This window comes from Alternaria arbusti (assembly GCF_024043155.1).
Source record: "Alternaria arbusti strain BMP 1465 chromosome Unknown scaffold_3, whole genome shotgun sequence".
In the NCBI taxonomy this organism is placed as follows: Eukaryota; Fungi; Ascomycota; class Dothideomycetes; order Pleosporales; family Pleosporaceae; genus Alternaria; species Alternaria arbusti.
In genome coordinates this window covers 2,341,249-2,362,094 of record NW_026249943.1, presented here as the reverse complement: position 1 = coordinate 2,362,094, position 20,846 = coordinate 2,341,249, and the positions used below count along the sequence as shown (strand labels likewise).

Sequence of the window (20,846 nt, the reverse complement as noted above, 5' to 3'; positions counted from 1 at the left end):
TCGTCTTTCTAGGGTATGCTCAGGTCTCTAGTACCTCTGGAGAGTAACTGAAACACGCATTTGTCTTATTACGACAAAAGCCTGTGTGCTGAAAGATCGGCAGAGTGCTTAAGTAGACGTGCGTGAACTTTCAGAGCGTGTCTGTATCATGAGTTTATATAATAATAGAACAACAATGGAATGCGGCGAGATCGACTTCACACTTTCCTACATGATTGACAGGAATGCTGTTATCGGAAATCACGTCGTATAAGTGTTGAAAGGTAGCCTGGAGGGCTCTCGGTAGTAGCAAGTATCTAGGTACTTGCATGCCAGCCAATGTGCATAGCTGATCATGTGGCCTCCCCAGGCCATTCTTTAACCCAGTCGACTAACTGCTTCAACACTCGATCCTGCACCTCTTTCACTCCCGCGTTGACCTTTCCGTTCTTCGTATTCAAGTCACTAGTGTGAACACCGTCAGGCACAATTTCCACTGGTACCTGCTCGGTACTCTGCAACGGACCCCCGGGTCTCCCTTTTGCCGAAACACTGATCTCTCTCCACGGGTCAAACTCGCCGTTGACGAAGATCAGCCGGCTTGTGTTGGTGATATTCCAGCCTCCAAAGTATGTATTGAAGTGCTCTTCGGTTCTTCCCGCTGCGAGACCATATGTTTCTCCATTAGGTCCAGGGGGGAAATATAGTCCGCACTGACGAACCCAGTAGTCTGTTGTTATGAGGCGAGAAATAAGTGATGGCCGTCCTGAAGGAGCGCCGACTTTCCAGTTTCCGAAGGGTTCGTTGCAGTTCATCCAGAACCATTGCCGGTTCATGGCATTCCTCGGCGTCGTGTCGGTGAATAGTGGGGAGCTTGCATTGTAGGTATTGAAGCAGTCAGTGTTACCTGAAGTGTTGAATTCAGGATAAAGATCCCCGGCGCAGTAATCGGGGAGTTCGACCTCTTTCCACCATTCCGCGTATCCTTCGAGCGCTTTATCAACACCAACACCAGCTTCAGACGGAAGGTCGTTGAGGGTTGCATTGACTGCGTTTTCAATATAGTCGCAGAATGTGAAGAAGCCCGTGTTGTAGGTGAACTGATTCCCTAGCCAAAGATAGGGACCACGCGCCAGAGCATTCATGAAGTCGTCGTTATGAGCGACGTCTTGCATGCCAAATTTGGCCTTGAGTTCGTGTTGCTCATCCCGAGAGCCAGCGCTGAGGATATCATCCATATGGTCGATAACAAGAGAGATGTCTCTACTACAATTCTTCGGCATAGCTTCTTGTATTGGAAGGAAGTAGGCCCAATAGTCAGAAACAGATTGAACTGATGCACTCGAAGCGTAGTATGCCCATATGGTGCCCGGGTCGAGGCTTGCAATCCACACTAGCAGGGCAGCAAAGTAGCTACCGCCTATAGCTACCCATGGAACATCTTTGGCACTGCTGCCAATTCTCTCGTCGGTAGCGAAAGGTAACTGGACTTGACGTGCGAAATATGTTATATCCTTCATGCTGTTCTCGACAGTAAGGTACTTCAGGTTTTCAGTGGTGAAGTTACGGAATGGTGTGCTATCGCCCCAGTAACGATGTTCGAGAACGATTGTAGCTGCGCCAATCTGCTCAGCCAGGGCTCCTGTTGCATGGCTGGGGGTTAAGAAGCTGTGGTACATAGTAGCGTTGACTTCTCCGGGCGAAAACAGTATCACCGGCGAACCGGGACCCCTCCAGTACGTTGTGTCGTAGTAGTAGAACTGGTCAAAAGTCCCCAGGCTAGGGTTGTTGTGGTCTATCAACTGTTTGAAAGTGCTGTTGTCGTAATAGTGTTTCTTCGGCGCCGATTCGCTACCTCTCACGGGTGGAGCACAACCCCAGCCTTAACCGGACGTTAACATATCCAGTTTGTACTCTACCCGTTTAAAGACTTACCTCCATAGGGGCCACAGTCATACCAGTCCTCGCCATGAAATTTGTCGGCATAGCCGATATGAACGTGGTCTTTCTGAGCTCGAGTGGGAATCGAGAGTGCTGCTAAAACCCACAGTCCTTTCATGATAGGCAAGATAGATGGAACAATTACAAAGTCTACTGGATATTGCAATCAGCTGTAAGATTCTTATAATCACCCTATGTACGTCAGCAGCATCCATGTGCCGAGTGCAACCCGAATAGCTGAGGTACCTAACGAATAGATAACACAAGACTGCTGCTATGCTTTTGTGGATCAGCCCCAGCTCTAAATTTGCCTGTGAAAGATCCCCATGACGACAATACATGTCTATTTCTCCGATGTGCACACCCTGTTGCGTTGTGTAATGATCGACGATGTCCCCAGGCAACTGAACGTCGCTCAGCACCCGGGTAGGTATTGTGGGCCACACTCGCCTCATCTACAGAACCATCTTTATTCATACTGCGGATCCGATCGATATCGAAATGCGTTCAACAGCTGCTCGAGATCGCGCTCAGCTCTGTCTACCAAGTCAACGATCAAGACAACGGCCCGTAGCGCTTATGTGGACGGCTCGTATAGTTCTGGAAAGAGGGGTAATGCGAGAGGTTCCTACATAGGCCCGAATTTTGCTAAGACGGTCGCGAGAAAACCCGAGATGGCTGCAGACAGCTTCCCGCGTCACCCTGCTGTTGGGGGTTTGGAGGTTGTCGGCCCGGGCCCATGAGATGGGGCCCGTTGCTTGGCAGCGTTCTGATCGGCCGCTTACGCTCACGCGCACGGACACAAACATCGAAGCTTCACGCGCGCAGAAATCCTCAGAGGTTTTCATGTCTTATTGAGTGGCTCAACTTGTTTCGAGGCCCAGATTAAGTACATTATCATCATTGCTAACATAGCATACACAGATTCAGATCATGTGCTACGCGGCAATACGACTGCCTTGGGCATGGCTTCTATACTCCAGCCCGTACTGATCTCAATATCTCTTAATGCAGAGTAACCTTCTCCTAATTTAGGCATTTGGCGGCTGATCGTATGTGACGAACTAATCCACTTTCTTCCTCGAATATTCTCCCAAAAGGCTACCTACTCATACTCGTCCCGCTCGCATAGCACGTGTCTTCTTTCATCCACTACTCTTGCATACTCTAACAATAGCCGTAGCCAGTATAGCTCCATATCTGCCTTACGGAGAACTCGGCGGCTCCAGATGGCCGCGCCCTCGCCAATTGCTGCGGCATGCCTGTCATGATTCTCACAACTCTTCCCTCGACAACATCCGCCGATAAAGAAGCAGAGTTTGTGCCAAAGATCGGGAAGACTGCCGAGGTCAAAGGGGACGAAATGTTTGTACGGTACGAGCCGCGAGCGGTGCCATTCTTCGAAGATAGTGGCCTTCAACACTAGGGAGCCCGTCATGAGCAATGCGCGAAAACGAGCTACAACTGATGTTATGCCACATATCATCATTTGTGAGAACAAGAGTGCCTACCACTGTACGCATTGCCATCAATGTCTGGTAGGTACTTGTACGTGGCCATATCAGCCATAGATGTATGCGCTGCAGTTCGGAAATGGTGATCAAGGTAGCTGCAGGCATCCCCGACGTCCCAGCCTCGCCCAGCGCAGCGCAGTTGTGTAAAAGCACCGTCCAGATGCTCGTGCATCCATTCAAAGTGCGGTGGTTCGGGTGCTGCTTGACTCAGAGAAGCATTGGCCCAGTCGATCTGACCACTGCTAATAGCCTCGAGAAAAGTGGAGTTCATTGACGCAACAAATCGATGGCGATGAGACTTCATCCAGGTCAAGGAATTATGTCTGCCACCGGTATTGGAGCCACGCCAGATAGCCTGCAGAGACGAACATACGAAGTCAGTATATGTCTCATATGCATCTGATACAGCCAAAACTTACCTTGTTGCGCTTCTCTGACCACGCCACACCAATAGACGAGTTGACCAGATGTTCGGGGAGGGTAAAGCTTGGTATATCCACCCAGGTATGGAGATCAGGAACCGTGATCTCGGCGCTCACGTGTCGTATGTGTGTTGCCGAGAAAATAGGAAGAAGGGTAGACGATGTCGACACAAGGTGAGGCGCCAGCATCGTGCCGTGGACAGCAGCCAACTCTGATCGATTGCACACATCCTGAACAGCGGAATCCGAAAGCGGTACGTGATCGGTTGACGCGTTTCTCGGAGGGCAGACAATGCTGCGGAAAGAGTATGGAGGGATTTCTACGTGTAGTCCAAACTTTAGCTAGCGAAGCTTCGCAGATGACGGTACCGCAGCTTACCTCGATTCCACCCTTTCACGACGTCTTCCGTTCTAGCATAAAGTGCTTTGCTGACACCTCCATGAATATGACTTTGCGCGCCTGCTGAGCGTGACACTAATCGACTATGCTGGCGTGCCTGCTGTCGGGCTCTCTCCATGACGTCCCAAGGAACGAGCACACGAGGCGAGGCATGCACACTCACAGCCACGTCGATGTCTGGTAGCAACGGAGCGATTCTTCTGAGCAATCCCAGTTGATCGTCACAGGTCATATCTTCTCTCGGGCAGTTGGCTCGGACTTCTCCACGTCGGAATGAGAAACCCTGGAGCCGTTCGATTTTCTTTTGAAGCCCGGCGAGAGAGACCAGCGAGGCCGCAGCAGTTTGCGTGGCCTGTGCTGTGATGCCCCAGAATGGCTCCAAGTCGTCATAGATTTGATCCCAAAATGGCTCAATTGATATCCCTTTCAACTGTTGGAGGCGCTCATGAAAGGCCCGGAAGCCTGGAGGTGGACATCGTGCGCGTCGGTGCCGATATGATTCTACCGCCTGTGCGTATGTGTGCGTTTCTTGAACCGCCAAAGACTGGAAGTAGTCCTCGGCATCGTTGATTGAACGCTCGAGAGGGTGCAACGGAGTACGCGTTCTTGGATACGTGATAGACACACTATATGTTGCAATCACAAGAAAAGCACACGCCAGAAGTCGGTAGCGTTGCATGGTCGTAGCGAGTACAGGCACGGTAAAACGTTCAGTGTGGAAAGAAGAACATTTAGATTCATTCTCATCCTTTTATCCTTTTATTTAGAACCAAGTCGCCTTGTGCTCGACTCTTCCTTCGTCCACTAGAGCGGCCCGATCATTCCCTGCTCTCTAACCTCTTCCAGCGCTGGAGCTGGTCCATGATCCTTGAACAGATCAACTTAGGTCTCACGCTTCTCCGATCCAGCGTCCGGGGCGGGAGCTGGTCCGTCATCCTTGAACAGATCGATGTAGGTGTCCCGCTTCTCCGACCCAGCGTCCGGCGCGGGAGCTGGCCCATCGTCTTTGAACAGATCGATATAGGTGTCACGCTTCCCCGAATTGGCCCTTTCAGAGCGTTTGTAGGCGCCACCACCCTCTTCCGGCGCAGGAGCTGGCCCGTCATCCTTGAACAGATCCACGTAGGTGTCGCGCTTCTTAACTTCCTTCAATTCTTCTGCATGAGCTTCGACACTTAGTACGGTTACTTTCTTATCCGTGGGTCAGGGAAGGACATACGCGAAGCGGTCGCTGCTGACAAGCCAGCCAACGCGACGAGAAAAATCAAGCTCTTGTGCATCTTGAAAGTTGTGCGTAAACGAGAAGATGATGATCGCTTATGAAGATCCGTCTTGGACAATACAAGGCGTTTGTAGGGCGAAAGATGATTATCCTGTGGGGTTTCTGCTCAGCTATTTGTACATCGCTCTCCACTGGTAAAGACATCGATGATCGAACACTTACCTAGTGATAGAGCTGCTCTTCTGCATCGTGACGCGGCCTGTTGAACTTACGAAAGAGCTGACCGAGCAGCAACGCATATCTTGAAAGCTTAAAGAAATGCCATGAACCTGTACTCACTACGCTGGTTTACCATGAGATGACTATCCCTACTTGATGGGTAGTTTGATAGTAGTCGGCCGAGCCGTGTCTCGATTGAACATGATTGAACATTGATTGTAAGGTTTGTCACTTGCATAGTGCATAGTGAGGCTGCCTATAGGACGTATGGGAGAGTGAGCAGAATAATGACGTATCTCAAGCTTACCGCCGAACTGCATACTGAACCTGAACTGCCGTGTTGTGAGTACCTAGGTACCCCCACTCATTCGTTGGGATCTGTCAAGGTGCCTTCTGACCGATTCGGATACTTCGAAAGTGAAGCTATCGTCTATGACGGAATTATACTGCATTCATTTGGTGGGCGCTAATCGCTCCTATACACTCGATGTAACTAGATAGACTGAAGCTCCGGCTAATCTGACGACACTTCAGACGGGTATACCAGCTTGGTTCGCCTCTCTTCCAGGCTAGCATTGAGCATGAACATCTCACCGCAATGTCTGATATGTCCCTCATCCGATGCGGTCATATGCATCACAGTGCCTGTGAATTGCTGTCGGAACTGCTTCCTCCACGAGAAGATGCAATGCACAACATGTTGCTCGTAGGTAAACCATATGGTCCTCCCGGGCTCGATCAGCATGGATAGCTCGGTCCCGTTGATGAGACGGTACTTGCCATCCATCTCCGTCTGGTATAGCCAGGCGCCCCCCTTGTCAGAACGAGAGGCTGTCGTGAACTCATGCGTGAGATCGAAGTCAATGCATTCCGGTCTCAACCAACATAACTCAATCTCATCGAACTGGCAGTTCCGCGAAATTCCCTCGGCAGTTGTGAATCCGCACAGGCATGGGGCGTCATCCCGTGTCAGCGTTTCGATCGCTTGGGCTCCGACCGCGTAAGCTCCGCATATAGCCAGGGTAGCAACGAGAACGGCAGCAACTGTTCGTAGGATGAGGTTCTTCCGTGGCTTGGATGTGTCCTTGCTGCTCTTTGGGTAGAGTGAGGTAAGGCCGATTCGCTCCTCTATGGTGCTTTCAGATTCGGCTTCCGTGCCCATGCTCGACTGTTGGAGAACAGTCATGAAGCGTTGGAACATTGATCCTGTATACTTATGATTAAGCTGAGTCCTGGCTCCGCATTCGTTCCGTGTGGTTTGGTACCTTTCTTCCTGTTTCACGGGTTAAAAAGAGAGAAGTAGTATGCTTCACGAGCGAGAAGAGTATGGGCGTGTACGTAAAGACTGCACAATAGTAGCGTTTCGCTCCAATGGTGATGTTATTATATTCGGTCGATCTTCTTGTAGTTGGCTTCATCTGACATAATATCCAGGAAACAACAAAGTTTGACTAGAAAACGCGCAGTCTTCGGCTTCGGCTTCGGACGCGGAACTCGACCTTCAACAGTTCTAACGTGGTACCTAGGTAGCTTTCGACAGGCCCGCGGATGTGCCGAAGCAGGACCGTACCTACGCAACCTGCATGCAGTACCCCTCAGTAATGATGCTCCGAAGGCTCCGTCCCGCGATATCGATCGTAAGTATCTCATTGTGATGCTCGTTATCGTTGTTGCCCCCAAAAGCGCGCAGCGGGCTCAGCTATCTCCCGATGACTTTGTATGCTGAAGGCATTGCACGTAATAGATTCTCACACTTTTTCAGTGCTTACCCAGCAATATGAATCACTCATCGCGTAGAGCGCCTCGAAATGAAGACCCCGAAGAGTCAGAGGGGCTTTTGCCATCCACGGTTCCAAGCGGTGAAGCTCGCACCAAATCCGCCACGTCTCTCCCACTGCTTTGCTCATGCTTGAGGTACGCTGTGGTGGCTATCTTGTTCTTCGTCTTAGGCTTGATATCCAATAGTGGATACCTGCGCAATGAACGGGGCTCATCTGGTACGTGGTCTTCCTGTCGCTGAATACGTGACTAACACAGTATGATATAGAGCCATCGTTTTTGGAAGAGATCAATCGCAGCACTCACCCCAACCATACCAACGTTCCTGTCTTCGCAGGAAGTAACGGACCCATCTGGCAGCAACCGCCAAGTCCAGAAGTTGACGCAGCATGGCATGCGCTAACCTCCGGTTATCCATTTTTGATAACAGAGGACGACATGCGCATCCTTGGCAAAGATCCAGACCGCTATATCAGTGTCCCCCAAAGCTTCGGCTACAGCGAAAAGAAGTTCATCACCCGATTCGCGCATCCACATAACATTCACTGCCTCGATCACATCCGGAAGCGCCTTTACCGTGATTATTACGGATACCCAAAGTAAGTTGTAGCCGCGCAAATTGCATGTGAGATATACACTGACTCCGTATCTTCACATTTGTAGCGATACAATGGATTGGATCCATACCGAGCACTGTCTCCACGCCTTGGTGGATCATTTGACGTGCTACGTCCAGTACGATGTTCTCAACTACATGTGGGTCGAAGGAGAGCCAGCGGCGGAACCTGAGCTCACCTACAATCGTCAATGTCAAGATCTGGACGCGCTGCTACGCTGGAGCAAAGATAACCGTGTCGACAAAGATTTGCGAGTATACTATATTCAGCCGGCTGCGGGTGATAAGATCTTTCCCGCAGACGCAGAGTTCCGCAATATCGAAAACGAGTACGACCAGAACAACCCCGACCGACCGTCAATGGAGGATCGACGAAAGACTTACCAGAAAGCCTACCAAGATGCGATAAGCTATTGGGAAACAACAGGAGAAGTGCCGATCGAGGAACGACCTTGGTAGTAAATATTACTTCTATCACTTGAAGATACCGGGGATTTGGTTTCAAAGATCTTGCTATCGGACGAAATTGGGATATGCACTGTTAGTATGGAGGCAGTGTTTCGTCACTTACACAGGTATGGGCACTGTATTCACACTCCCCTACTGTGTGGTATGATCTGTTCAGGCATCACCTCCAGTCAGCCATCAGGAATGCGAGTTTGAGGTGGGTGTGATCGCCAAATTCCGAGTTATCAGCACTGGCGATATCTAGTCAGCTCTGATGTAGCATCCAGCTTGGCCCATTATTTCATCATCACTATGAATTTATTACCTCTACTCTCTCTTTTTGGTGAATGATATTGTAGGCGGACGCAATTTAGTACAAGCTCCGCGTACTGCATGCGGCGCAGGATATGCGGCGTGCGACATGCGTCATGCGTCATGCGGACTACACCGGGTTCCGCCGATTCGACCGCGAAATATCGTGCGCTGCGATCGCGCAAGCTGAAGAGTGTCTGCCCAAGCGAACTTGGGCGTGCGCGCATTGCGAAAGAACCGGACAAGGAGACAAGCCGCTCTTCCAATGCTAGCTATTGTTGCCTGGTGGGCCCGGCCAGTAGCGAGCGAGTTGCATGACGAGTCGGATGCATCTACGGCCTTTACGTCGACGATGGCTATCTCCGGTCTGGCCCAACTTTTCGCCGACTACATGAAATGCGGCCGAGGGTGGGCGCGCATTATTTTCCTCTTTCGCGAATACAATATAGCTCCTATTTAGGCCGCTTGAGTTAGTCTAGACGCGTGTATATATCCAATGTCTCGCCTGTCGCTTCCGTCTCGCATCATACGAAGGCTACTCAGTGAATCGCGAAACTACCAGGTTTGGGGGAAACGTCAGCCCTTTTGGCAAAAACCACACTTTGCTCGGACGCTCAAGATGAGTTCAATAGGTGGTGCAAGTATTGGCGTAGGTCTCTACGCCGTGGTAAGCAATCCAGCACAGATTGCTGCGAAACCCGAGGAAGCCGATGAAAAGAGACATCACCTGAAGAACGGCAAGGGGTTTACGAACCCGTGGGATAGCTATATCGAGTCAAGTGCTTGGGAACTGCAAATCAAGGGTATGCTCTGGTAAGTCCGGCATACGGGAATTTTATGAAGACTTTACAAGTTGCGAACTAACACTCCGTGGTAGGCGCAAGATTACCGGTCAAGCCCACAATCCAGACACCTCGCCACCGACAGTACCAGTCCACAAACCAATGTTCCTTCCCTCCCGAGAGACACCACGACTTCGTGCAACATGGCTCGGTCACGCATGCTACTATATAGAGTTCCCGAGCGGCTTTCGTGTTCTCTTTGACCCGGTCTTTGAAGAATGCTGTGCACCGTTCACTATAAAGAGCCTTAAACGCTACACGCCCCCTCCATGTGAGATTGAAGATCTACCATTTGTCGACGCAGTAGTTATAAGCCACAATCACTACGATCACTTAAGCTACCCAACAATCCAGCGCTTGAAAAAGAAATTCCCCGAGGCGCATTTCTTTGCGCCCCTAGGAAATAAAGAGTGGTTTGAGAAGAGCGGGGTTACGAAAGTCACAGAATTGGATTGGTGGGAGAGTAGAGATGTCAAGTTGGAGGAATTGTCGCAAAAGGGGGGTAGGGCTGGCTCTGTTTCTGTGAGTTCGGTGGACATGGGCAAGACTAGTGGTATTACAGCAACGATTGGTGCGCTGCCTTGTCAGCATATCAGTGCAAGGACGCCCTTCGACAAGGCCAAGACGCTCTGGGCAAGCTGGAGTGTGGAATCTGGCGGAGCGAAGGTCTACTTTGCTGGGTACGTCTGCTTTGTACCACACTCATGACTCATTCTTTATGCTGACCCTACCCAGTGACACAGGCTACCGCACGGTTCCGGCTAGCATTCCAACCACAGAAGACGACTACTCGGCTGCGTACTCGCACTTACCCACTTGCCCGGCTTTCTCACAGATCGGTCAACATCGCGGCCCCTTCGATCTCGGTCTTATCCCTATTGGCGCCTACGAACCTCGTTGGATGTTCAGTAACGTGCATGCTAGCCCCAAAGATGCGGTCAACATCTTCGTGGACACTAAATGCAGGAGAGCGCTAGGCATGCATTGGGGTACTTGGGTGTTGACTGAGGAAGAGGTCATGGCACCGCCAAAGGAGCTGCAAGAGGCTTGTGAGTGGAAGGGGATCAAGGGAGGCAAAGAAGGTTTTGGGGTTTGCGACATCGGGGAGAGTACTGAGTTCGAGTCCGGACAGGCTACAAGAAACTAAATGTGAAAGCGGCCGACACGATCGAGTTGTGGAAAATCCAACTGCGTAGTTTGAAGGACAAGGCGTTGGGTCAGCTGGGTACATGAGTATGCACGTAATGTATATATTTTTGACTTCACGACGTGCATTCTACACCTATATGTTATGATCCGTGTCCACTTTCATGCGTATAATTATCGCAGGGCTTTCCTTCAATATCTACTAAATCTTTGATGGGTTCTACTCAGAACCTCAAGTTTCCTGAGTTTTCTGCAAGATGACCTTGATCATTTCATTCCCTAACTTGGTCGCCTCCGGGAACCTCGGTTCGAAGTATCTCTGGATCTCCTCAAACTTCTCCCGGTAGCCATCAAAGTTACCCAGACTGACACGCGAGCTCCAGTCCCGGGCGGCAAAGGTGAACTCCAGGTCGTCGGCCCGGAACGTGTTGTCGTCGATGGCCGTGTCGATGGCTTCCTCGAGGAGCGTGGGGTTGCAGAAGAGGTACTCTGTAATACCGAGCCACATGCGCGAGGGCTGAATGTGTGTTAGTGGATAAGAATTTGGAAGAGTAATGTAAAGAGGAAAGAAAACTGGGGACCTACAGGCGTCGAACAGATCATGTGGTCGTAAGGGACTATGCCTAGCTTCCACCAGCAGTCTACCATGGCGAGTAGACTGAGATGGTTGTTTTTGAGTTTCTTCTCTGGGATTGTGCCTAAAGCGAATCGGTCAAGCAAGTCATCTCGAAGGAGCAGCTTCTTGCCATCCTCGTTATCGCCAAACACAGCCTTGCGAGCGGTATGCACACGTTCACGGAGCTCGTCCCGCTGCCCTGCGAGCATGAGCTTGAACAGCTCGGTCACAGATTCGGCATACTGCTTAATCTGCTTCTTCGCGTCTGGGTTGAGGATCGCAAGACCTGCATAGACGTGCCACTTATTAGAGTAGATGCGGAGGGTAATGTTCATCTTGACGTTCTCAATACCACCGACGTAGCGCGAGCTGTCCCACGGGAATTGGTTGTTCGCGAACCATGCACCGCCCATACTGAGGAAAGCGGCATGAGTAACAGCTTGTGTGTCCGCTGTAATGCGATCATGCTGCTCGGCGGAAAGATAGACGTGCTTGGACCCGAGGCAGGACATAACATTCTCCACGAACGCAAAGTCAGCATCCGAGGCGCGATACTTGATCAGCACCAGTGGCTGCCCTTTCGGGTCTATGCCTGGCCCGTGGAGGGAGTGCACGGAGACAATGCTGACGTCTTTAGGAAGGTGTTTGTCAAAAGCCTCCATCTCCGGGGCCTTGCATGAGGTCTGACCACCGACTATTGCGCCGACCTTTGTAGCTGAACGTAGGCTCGAGTCAGTAACAACACTGATCCGTGACAGGAGACGGCATACATGGGCCGAAGGTCTTAACAACCGCGTCGATGTTCTTCGCCTCGACGCTGTATATGATGAAGTCGCTGCAACGAGACACAAGATGACCACTTTGCATGATCTCAACTCTGGGCTGGCGCAGTCTCAGTATGCGTTCGTTCATTGATATATAAAAGCGCTATCCTACAAAGTCCCGAAACTCTGCCACTAATGTATCAAACTTGTCTGGAAGATCGCAGGCGTGAACCCTTCAACGAGAGCACGTCAGCGCGTTCGACGGAGAGGAATCAATCTGTGAGCCACTGGTCAGCAAAGTTCGCGCCATAGTAATGAACAATGCGATGTAGTTGGTCGTAGTTCAGAGGTGTATAAAATAAGGTAGCGAGAATTCACATCATGGACGGCAACATGCCCAATTACTGCAAACCAAGACGGCAGCAGTGTGGACATGCGCCGTACTCGAGCCAAATGCACTCACGGTCATCATAACGGGGGAGGGGAGGATGAGAGAGTGAAGGACTTACCATTTGCAGAAGACACTGGAGCTCCGAAGCTATCAGTCGCGAGTGCACTCACTTCCAGCCAGCTGTGCTCAGCCGGCGGGCGTACATCTTGCCCATGTCGCCCATGCCGATAATACCGACGCTCTTGCGATCGTCCATGGCTGCTGTTGTGTCGCACGCTCTTGTGCGTGAGTGAAGTGGAGGAAGTCAGCCCATTGCAAAGCGATGGAGAGACTGCAGGTCGCTTGCGGCAGCCAAAGAAAAGTCAAGTAGGCGGCTTGGCGCGCTAAGCACGGCGTTTTGGTTGCTCCGACACCCGCGAACAAGCGAAATTCCACCTCCCACGACCGAAAGTTCGACTCGATCGCCGACAGTGTTACGAACCGCCAGTCACGTCAAGAAACCCATATTACCGCCAACATGCCTCCCAAGCAGAAGGTTGCCCGCGCTCCCCAGGAGAACATCCAGCTCGGACCCCAGGTCCGCGAGGTGCGTGCCCAGCAGACATTGGAAATCGCGACGACATGGACTGACAGCAGCGCAGGGTGAGCTTGTCTTCGGTGTCGCCCGTATCTTCGCTTCATTCAACGACACCTTCGTCCACATCACCGATCTTTCTGGCCGCGAAACCATCTCCCGTGTCACCGGTGTAAGTGCAGCCATACCGATTGCATGCGACAGCCGCTGACCAGTACGAAAGGGCATGAAGGTCAAGGCCGACCGTGACGAGAGCTCTCCCTACGCCGCCATGTTGGCAGCCCAGGACGTTGCTGCCCGCTGCAAGGGTAAGATGATTGGAATGGATAATCTGGAACGGGAACAGGAGCTAACATATGCAGAACTCGGTATCACCGCTCTCCACGTCAAGATCCGTGCCACCGGTGGTAACGGCACCAAGACCCCCGGCCCCGGTGCCCAGTCCGCCCTCCGCGCTCTTGCCCGTGCTGGTATGCGCATCGGACGTATCGAGGACGTTACTCCCACCCCATCCGACTCCACCAGGAGGAAGGGTGGTCGCCGTGGTCGTCGTCTCTGAGCATGTGCGCAAATCATTGGCTCAGTGGTGGAATATGGCATGGCATGGTATGCACGATTTATGGTTTCATGACCACAATCAAATAAAGTCGCGGGGAACGGCGAATCGCCTGGTCTCCTTGTTGTACTTGGCTTCTCCTACGAGATAGTCAAGCTAAATCAACAGAACCCTTTTTAGTTCGAAAAGAGTTCCCGACAATCAAGTGCTTACTGCTGTGTTGATTATGAGGTTTACACATTACGATTACGACTGCTTTGAGTATTACGTGACGGACAATATCAAATGTCGACGACTTGGATAGGATTGCCCAACTTGCTTGTATTTCCACACGTCTGGGCTGCATTGACCATGATAGTATTTGGACTCTGCCCGCCCCACACGCGATCCCAGAGCAGCTCTCGCATGCCACGGTACGCGACCCTGACTACATTCCACCAAAGCTTTGGATTCAGGATACCTCGCGTCCACTTGGACTTGATTGAAAGCCCTCGCACATATGCATCGTGAGCTCTGTCCCACCAAACTACAGTTTGCCCTGCGCCCCAATGCACATGGCCGAAGACGTGTAGTGTTGGCTTCACTCGCCTGACCTCAGCAAGGAGGTGCTCGCAGCCGATCCCCGTCGGCAGGGACAGATCCAGATGGTATTTCGGCGGTGTATGTGTGACCAATATATCGATATCTTCAGGCACAGTTTCTGACCACGCGTCTCGACCCCTTTCATACTGGAAGGCATGCACGTTCATGTCTCCACACGCTGGTATATGTGGTGCGCCGTAGATTCGTATCCTTCTCTGACCTGGCTCCGCTGCGAGCAAGGGTGTGGTAACATCCATCTGATCGCCGTCTTTAGGCTCAACCTTGATCGTTATGCTCAACCGTCGGTGCTGCAGGTAGTGTACCCTCTTCCAATTGAGCCTTCCAGTCCTGTGCTGTTCGGACAGCGATGGTCGTGTCCTTGGATCCAGAAAAGTATCATGGTTCCCACTGATCACTACAATCTCTCTATGCGGGAGCGAGCTCAGCCAGTCTATTTGTTTCTGTATTTCCGCCACACTTCCGTCATTCGTCATGTCACCAGCGTGGATGAGCAGATCGCCTTCCGGTACATCTTCCGGTATCAAATTGTGCGTATCGGATATGCAAACGACTCGAATGGGTGGGCGTTGTAGAGGCTTCGGGGTTGAGCGCAGACATGTGATAAGGTGGTATGCATGGTAGAGGAGTAGCTTGACGGGAGCTCGGAAGAAGAGGGCGATGAAGGGCGTTGGCTCGAACTCTGATGCGGGGCGATACCAAGGATTCAGATGCTCGAGAAGCATTTCCGGGGGGCCAGATGCCCGTCGTAGCTCTGGTGACCGGTTCGCCTGTCACTGGTTTGGTGGTGAGCAAATGGGTGGCAGCATGCGACGCGTCGACCAGGGTCCATGTTCGCGTGGCTTCTTAGCGTGGCTGTGCGGGCCGCGGCTTTCCTCGAGGCATACACCCGACAGCCTATCACCTCCAGGTGATGTCTCTGCTGCACCTAACGAGTTCAGCAGAACGCTCCTCAGCCACGATTGCAGCCTTCGTCATGTATCGCAAAACGCCATCGCGCTGTTACCCTTACCGGACCCCACTATTCCAGCCTCCTGGATTGGTCTGGGACGTGATGACGGCCTTCAGCTCAAGGCCACGGGGCAGTGTTGGTTACAGATCAGGTTGCGCGCCTGCATCGCGGCGTGCTATGCTCTCATGTCGCCATGAAGGTTTGGTAGAAATATCGCTGCTTACCCTTGAGTAATTCTCCAAGTCTGCGTTCATCTCATTGCTTTCCTCTCTCGGCGAGACCGTCCAGCTGTCCCTTTCAAAGGTTACTCCGAACAGCCTTGGAGATGGCAGAGTTGGCTATCGGAGGTGTATCCTTCTTCTTCCAGGTGTTTGCGGGATGTATCCAAGGTTGGCATACCCATTGACCTACGCCTGAAGATGCATTAATAATCTTGATTAGGTTACGAACTGATCGCAGATGCTTGTCATCTTCGCAAAGACTGCCAAGCGCTTCTGGTCAACTTCAAAGTGGAAGAACATCGACTTCTCAACTGGGCAAAGCTTGTACAGCTCGATTATCGAGACGACAAACTGGTCCTGAATCACATGTCGAAAGGCCTCATTATCAACATCATGGAGCAACAACAAAAGCTTCTCTTCTCATTCGGCCGACTAGACAAGAAGTACGAGAGACTTACAGAGCCTCTCCTAGAGGAAGCAGCTGAAGCATTCGTCCTACAAAATTTTGATCGCCTGATCGAAGACGATACCAACGGCTCTGGTGAAGGGAATGCAAGGTCTGTCCGGTTCCCGCCTACTGACGAGCTGGTAAAAATGTCCCTCAAATTCGTGCAACAGTTCAAGGATGTACCAAAGAGGCTCAAATGGGCTGTATTCGATCACCTCAAGATGGAGAAGCTAATCGCGAGACTGGCCGACTTCAACGACAAGATGCACGAAGCGCTCGACAAAGCTCAAGTAGACCTGCTCATCGATATGCAGACGCGTACAAATGACCAAATAGTCTTGCTGAACAGGACGATGTCGCACATGGTTCAAATCTACCAATCCCAGCAATCAGAACAGATTGGCTTTCGAAGGGCTTATTCACTGATAGAGATGGAAGATTCCGAATACGATGGTATGATGGACAGTGGTGCCGTCGCAGCTCGTGGTGCCGCCCGTCAGCCTCTTGCTGCTTTAGCCCAGCAAAACTTCATTCACCTTGCTATCGAAGACTCTCACGAAGATCTTACCACAAGCTATGCAGAAAAGATCAACATGCCAGATCTTCCAAAGGACATTCGTGATACCCAGCTCCAGTACATGGACATACGCCCTAAGCTAGGCAGTCAATTTCCCCTGGAGATTGATGAAGGTGTACGCACGGAGGCATACTACAAGAACACACCTGTGTGGATAGAATGGAAATCACCCGATACCACGGGTCCCATGCAGCAGGATGGTGCTGTGGACGCCAAGATCCACGCTCGCGTCAAGAAACTGGCCGCCTTACTCAGTAAGCACAACAGAACAGTCCGGTTTAGAGCACCCTTCTGCCGAGGCTACTTTATCGACGAGGACGAAGGACGTTTCGGGCTAGTCTTCGAAAAGCCCGCGTCCGTCCCGGCGGACACTGAACCGACATCTCTACACGCACTCATCGCAAACCCCGAGAACGATATACCTTCGCTCACTGACCGTATCACACTCATGAGACTTCTTACCGAGACAGTTGAACGTCTCCATGCGGTGGATTGGCTTCACAAGGGCCTACGCTCGGCCAACATCCTCCTCTTTCCGAAGAAGGGAGGAAGAGTTGAAAACGGTCAGGTCACGCACGGCGAGGTCAACTACGCGGATCCTCTGATTAGTGGTTTCGACTATTCTCGTCCGGCAACCAGCGATGATATGACTGAACGTCCTCTTGACAATCCCGCTGCAGACATCTATCGTCATCCGTCTGTACAGCATAGAGGAAACCGCGAAGATGCCGGCGGTCGTGAGTCTTACAAGAAGTCTTTCGACCTTTACTCGCTCGGTATCGTACTGCTGGAGATCGCTTACTGGAAAACCATTGACCGGATTCTGTCTATCGATCTTGAAAAGGCGCGGCCTAAGCATACGTGGGCTGTGGAGAAAAGGTTACTACAGACGGAACCACAACATCTACGGGGCGTGAAGAGTTATCTAGGTAACACGGTGGAGGGTGTTATCAGGGCTTGTTTGCAAGGGCCTACCGCGTTTGATCTCGATGAGAATGCAGATGAGAAGAGAGAGGTTGTTGCTGCCCAGTTACAGGAGGCATTTGGAGAAAAGGTCGTGAAGAAGTTGGCGTGTATGAAGGGCCTTTAGGCATTTTCTCTCTCATTGATCGCTAGGACACCATGAACATATCTGACCCATGCTTGTTACGTCTATGCCCCATCATGAAATGATGTGAATGCGCTTGATCATACATGTGCTCCGGTGTGCTTGTCTCTTGTCGCTGTTGTAGTCAACATGTGAAGCTAGACTGGCATGTTCGGCGGCGAGATGCACAGTACTCTTTGGGACCTGCAACAAACAAGGTTCTGGTTTAGGGGTTGAGAGTTGTCATTGTATCGAAGAGGATCCTCCAATGCCGCTATTTCATCCATCGTCAATCATATATATGTCCATGAGCAGTCGCCCATGATGCCATCCATCGCTCCGCAACTCGGTTATGCAAATATCCCTAAAGTACAAACAGGCTCGAATCGAAGGCGCTTTACATTCCGTGCTTCTTCAGGTACTCGCCGAGCTCAACTACGGAGTTGAAGGCGTTGGGAGTCTGGATGGTGTCAGGGTGGTGGGCGATGATAACGGCTTGGGTAGTCTTGAAAGCGACGATGCCCTCTTTTCCCTGGGGTTGTTGTCAGTGCTTGAACACTTCATGGTGGGCAATGTCTGGCACCTACCTTCTTCGCCTTGAGCGAGTCGTCGCTTGCCTCGATGGTCATGTACTTGACACCGTTGACCTTGACACCTTCCGAGATGACCTTCTTGGGCTCTGACTTGTCGTTGAAGGATTTGGCGATGGCAGCCCTTTCCTCGGCGGACAGCTGTAATTGGTCAACACCAATCTATTGTTTATGCGCCACCGGAGCTTTGATTCTGGAGTGCTCGCTGTGTCCGGCGCGTATTGTATCGGACGACTTACCGAGAAGTCGGCGGAGGCGGCCCAGGCAGTCGAGCCCTCGATGTCGCAGATGAGGGCCTTGTCGATGTTACCAGTGCCGACGAGGCTGTGATAACGTTAGTCATGGACAGGTGATATATTGGGAGGCTTGATGTACCTGGTGTCAACGTATTCTGCGCCCAAAGTTAGCCAGGACCTTCCAAACTCGACGCCTCGAGCTGCTCACCTTGCCAGGACATGGTTGCGGAGGGTTGATGTGCGTGCTGTGGAAGCTTGTGGTGATGGGAAGATGAAGAGGGATGCGGCGAAGTAGATGCAGGTACTTTTGACTAAGCAGAGCAAGAGGGTAAATGCGGTGAGGGTGTTCAAGGCTGCGTTGTTGGGCTAAAGTTGCGATTTGATAGTGGGGCTGTTTTGACCCCGCCTCTCGCGATGAAATCTAACGGACGCAATTCACTCCTCCAATTCCAGCACGCAAACCTCTGAGCTTCTAATCTGACGACCCGTCACGCGTCCTCCTTGCGCTATCATGCAGCTGCTTACTTGGTGGGGGTCACCACTGCCCTCGATGCCTAACGCGACGGCACTGAGCGCGCCGCATTTAGCTATGCCCACCGCGATACCCGCCTAGTATCCGCCGCGCTCTGGGGTCGAGGACGGATAGCGGGTCAGAGTGCTGGCAATTCAGCAGTCGATCCAACAGTCACGCAAGAGCGGACACTGGAACCGTCCATGTCCAGGTCCTTCACACGTCCACTATTTAACCCGTCTCTGGCCTGTTTGGAAGCAAACGTTGAAATTGCAGACATCGCAAATCGAGCTCCGGGGCAGATATGAAAACGTATTAGCTGGAGTTTGAGGGACGACTGGCTTTTCATCATGCACCTTGTGCAATTTGTACAAGCTGGCGATTCAATTCTCTTCCCACATTGCCGATCTATTCCCTGTCGTGGCCCTTGACTATGTGATGGCTGTTTGCGAACACGTCCCGCTAGTCACGTGCCAGCGCTAAGACGAGCTTGAAGCTTGGAGCTACCATCCAAAAGTTACGTCGCGTTAGACATGACCAACAAAGTAACTACAAGCCCAACCACCGAGTGTACATTGAAGAGCACGCAATAGGACACTGCTACGACTGAAATTGCGCGACAGCCAAGACATGCCATCTCGTTCTCCATCTCCCGCACGCTCGCGCACGCGCAGCCCTTCTCGCGACCCGTCGCACACAACATCACCCAGCCGCCCTCGGTCGGCGCAGTCAGGCTCGCCGCGCCGCTCCGTCACCCCTCGCTCGCCTACACGGTCTCGTTCAATTACTCGATCGCGCTCGCCGACATCACCGTCTCCACGGCGCAATGGGCGACGGAGCTACACACCAGAAAGCAGATCGCGCTCGAGAGGTAGAAGTTATTCCCGGAGTTTGACTCCAAGAGATCGGTCGCCAGCACCTAGAAGCGCAAAGGTAAGCATACTCCCTGTGCTAGACGCAACTTTCAGAGCTGCCTTGCCTCAGCCTTCCTGCACCAGCACGCTGACCCACCAACAGATCGTAGTGGAAGCCTTGACCAGGAACGTCAAAGAAGACCATGTGCGGGAGATATTCGGAAAGTACGGTGTCATCAAGGAACTCACCATGCCCATGAACCCCACCTGTATGTTTCGCCCTACCTCCCCATAGAGCAGGACTGACTATTGAACAGTCAACATCAATCGCGGCATAGCCTACATTCTCTACGAGGAGATCGACGACGCCGAACGCGCAATCGCGAAGATGCACGACGCACAATTAGATGGAGCCAAGATTCAAGTTTCCATTGTCCTTCCCCGCCGTCGTTTCTCACAGACACCTCCGCCCGCGCGTAGAGGCCCGCCGCCACGCGACGACTACGAAGGTGGCTATGGGCGCGGTGGACGGGGACCGAGGGGCGGAGGCCCACCTGGCGCGTACAGGCCACCACCTATGGATGGCCGTTATCGATCTCCACCGCGTCGAATGTCGCCCGATCGAGGACACTGGGGTCGGGGCAGAGGCGGAGGCGGTCGTGGTGGACGAGGGGCCTACGGAGGACGGCCACGGTCGTACACACGTTCTCGCAGCCGGTCACCACGACGAAGCCTATCGCGCTCTTCTTACAGTCGCTCGCCATCCAGAACACCACCAAGACGAAGTGGGGGAGGAGGCTATGGCAGGCGGGACAGTCCACCAAGGAGGGGAGGTCGCGCGGGTGCAGGCGGCGGAAGGAGGAGTCCAAGCTATAGCTCCTATGGCAGCGACCGGAGTCGAAGCAGAGACCGCAGATGAGAGACGCAAGATTGTCTTCATTGTCGGCTGGAAAAGCCTAGAGGCATCCGCACAGTCAAGTAGGAGCTCGGTTGGACTATTCGGTTGGCCAGACCAATGGTATACATTAAT

At 52.1% G+C, this 20,846-nt stretch overlaps 11 protein-coding genes across 11 annotated transcripts; 5 read left to right on the top strand and 6 right to left on the bottom strand.

The window, feature by feature from the left end:
• Positions 1–332: 332 nt before the first annotated feature.
• On the bottom strand, positions 333–2,038 carry J4E86_003475 (uncharacterized protein; the record flags this gene model as incomplete). Its single annotated transcript, XM_051444028.1, has 2 exons — positions 333–1,861; positions 1,915–2,038. 2 exons carry the CDS (start codon positions 2,036–2,038, stop codon positions 333–335), a joined length of 1,653 nt encoding a protein of 550 aa, XP_051305523.1.
• Positions 2,039–5,138: 3,100 nt separating this feature from the next.
• J4E86_003474 (uncharacterized protein) lies at positions 5,139–5,536 on the bottom strand (the record flags this gene model as incomplete). Its single annotated transcript, XM_051444027.1, has 2 exons — positions 5,139–5,413; positions 5,476–5,536. The coding sequence occupies 2 exons, from the start codon at positions 5,534–5,536 to the stop codon at positions 5,139–5,141; spliced, it is 336 nt and encodes a 111-aa protein (XP_051305522.1).
• A 675-nt stretch (positions 5,537–6,211) lies between these two features.
• Positions 6,212–6,898, bottom strand: J4E86_003473 (uncharacterized protein; the record flags this gene model as incomplete). The annotated part of the gene is made up of 1 exon (XM_051444026.1): positions 6,212–6,898. The coding sequence occupies one exon, from the start codon at positions 6,896–6,898 to the stop codon at positions 6,212–6,214; it is 687 nt and encodes a 228-aa protein (XP_051305521.1).
• A 778-nt stretch (positions 6,899–7,676) lies between these two features.
• J4E86_003472 (uncharacterized protein) lies at positions 7,677–8,551 on the top strand (the record flags this gene model as incomplete). The annotated part of the gene is made up of 3 exons (XM_051444025.1): positions 7,677–7,694; positions 7,735–8,075; positions 8,140–8,551. 3 exons carry the CDS (start codon positions 7,677–7,679, stop codon positions 8,549–8,551), a joined length of 771 nt encoding a protein of 256 aa, XP_051305520.1.
• A 919-nt stretch (positions 8,552–9,470) lies between these two features.
• Positions 9,471–10,840, top strand: J4E86_003471 (uncharacterized protein; the record flags this gene model as incomplete). The annotated part of the gene is made up of 3 exons (XM_051444024.1): positions 9,471–9,664; positions 9,729–10,373; positions 10,429–10,840. The coding sequence occupies 3 exons, from the start codon at positions 9,471–9,473 to the stop codon at positions 10,838–10,840; spliced, it is 1,251 nt and encodes a 416-aa protein (XP_051305519.1).
• Positions 10,841–11,071: 231 nt separating this feature from the next.
• Positions 11,072–12,866, bottom strand: J4E86_003470 (uncharacterized protein; the record flags this gene model as incomplete). Its single annotated transcript, XM_051444023.1, has 4 exons — positions 11,072–11,356; positions 11,425–12,170; positions 12,226–12,332; positions 12,781–12,866. 4 exons carry the CDS (start codon positions 12,864–12,866, stop codon positions 11,072–11,074), a joined length of 1,224 nt encoding a protein of 407 aa, XP_051305518.1.
• Positions 12,867–13,127: 261 nt separating this feature from the next.
• Positions 13,128–13,743, top strand: RPS14 (ribosomal protein S14, S11; the record flags this gene model as incomplete). The annotated part of the gene is made up of 4 exons (XM_051444022.1): positions 13,128–13,196; positions 13,252–13,356; positions 13,408–13,492; positions 13,547–13,743. 4 exons carry the CDS (start codon positions 13,128–13,130, stop codon positions 13,741–13,743), a joined length of 456 nt encoding a protein of 151 aa, XP_051305517.1.
• A 278-nt stretch (positions 13,744–14,021) lies between these two features.
• On the bottom strand, positions 14,022–15,065 carry J4E86_003468 (uncharacterized protein; the record flags this gene model as incomplete). The annotated part of the gene is made up of 1 exon (XM_051444021.1): positions 14,022–15,065. One exon carries the CDS (start codon positions 15,063–15,065, stop codon positions 14,022–14,024), a length of 1,044 nt encoding a protein of 347 aa, XP_051305516.1.
• A 552-nt stretch (positions 15,066–15,617) lies between these two features.
• Positions 15,618–17,628, top strand: J4E86_003467 (uncharacterized protein; the record flags this gene model as incomplete). Its single annotated transcript, XM_051444020.1, has 2 exons — positions 15,618–15,681; positions 15,734–17,628. The coding sequence occupies 2 exons, from the start codon at positions 15,618–15,620 to the stop codon at positions 17,626–17,628; spliced, it is 1,959 nt and encodes a 652-aa protein (XP_051305515.1).
• Positions 17,629–18,022: 394 nt separating this feature from the next.
• On the bottom strand, positions 18,023–18,672 carry J4E86_003466 (uncharacterized protein; the record flags this gene model as incomplete). Its single annotated transcript, XM_051444019.1, has 5 exons — positions 18,023–18,157; positions 18,213–18,356; positions 18,455–18,539; positions 18,591–18,606; positions 18,660–18,672. 5 exons carry the CDS (start codon positions 18,670–18,672, stop codon positions 18,023–18,025), a joined length of 393 nt encoding a protein of 130 aa, XP_051305514.1.
• Positions 18,673–19,788: 1,116 nt separating this feature from the next.
• On the top strand, positions 19,789–20,798 carry J4E86_003465 (uncharacterized protein; the record flags this gene model as incomplete). Its single annotated transcript, XM_051444018.1, has 4 exons — positions 19,789–19,833; positions 19,980–20,085; positions 20,134–20,509; positions 20,777–20,798. The coding sequence occupies 4 exons, from the start codon at positions 19,789–19,791 to the stop codon at positions 20,796–20,798; spliced, it is 549 nt and encodes a 182-aa protein (XP_051305513.1).
• Positions 20,799–20,846: the final 48 nt, after the last annotated feature.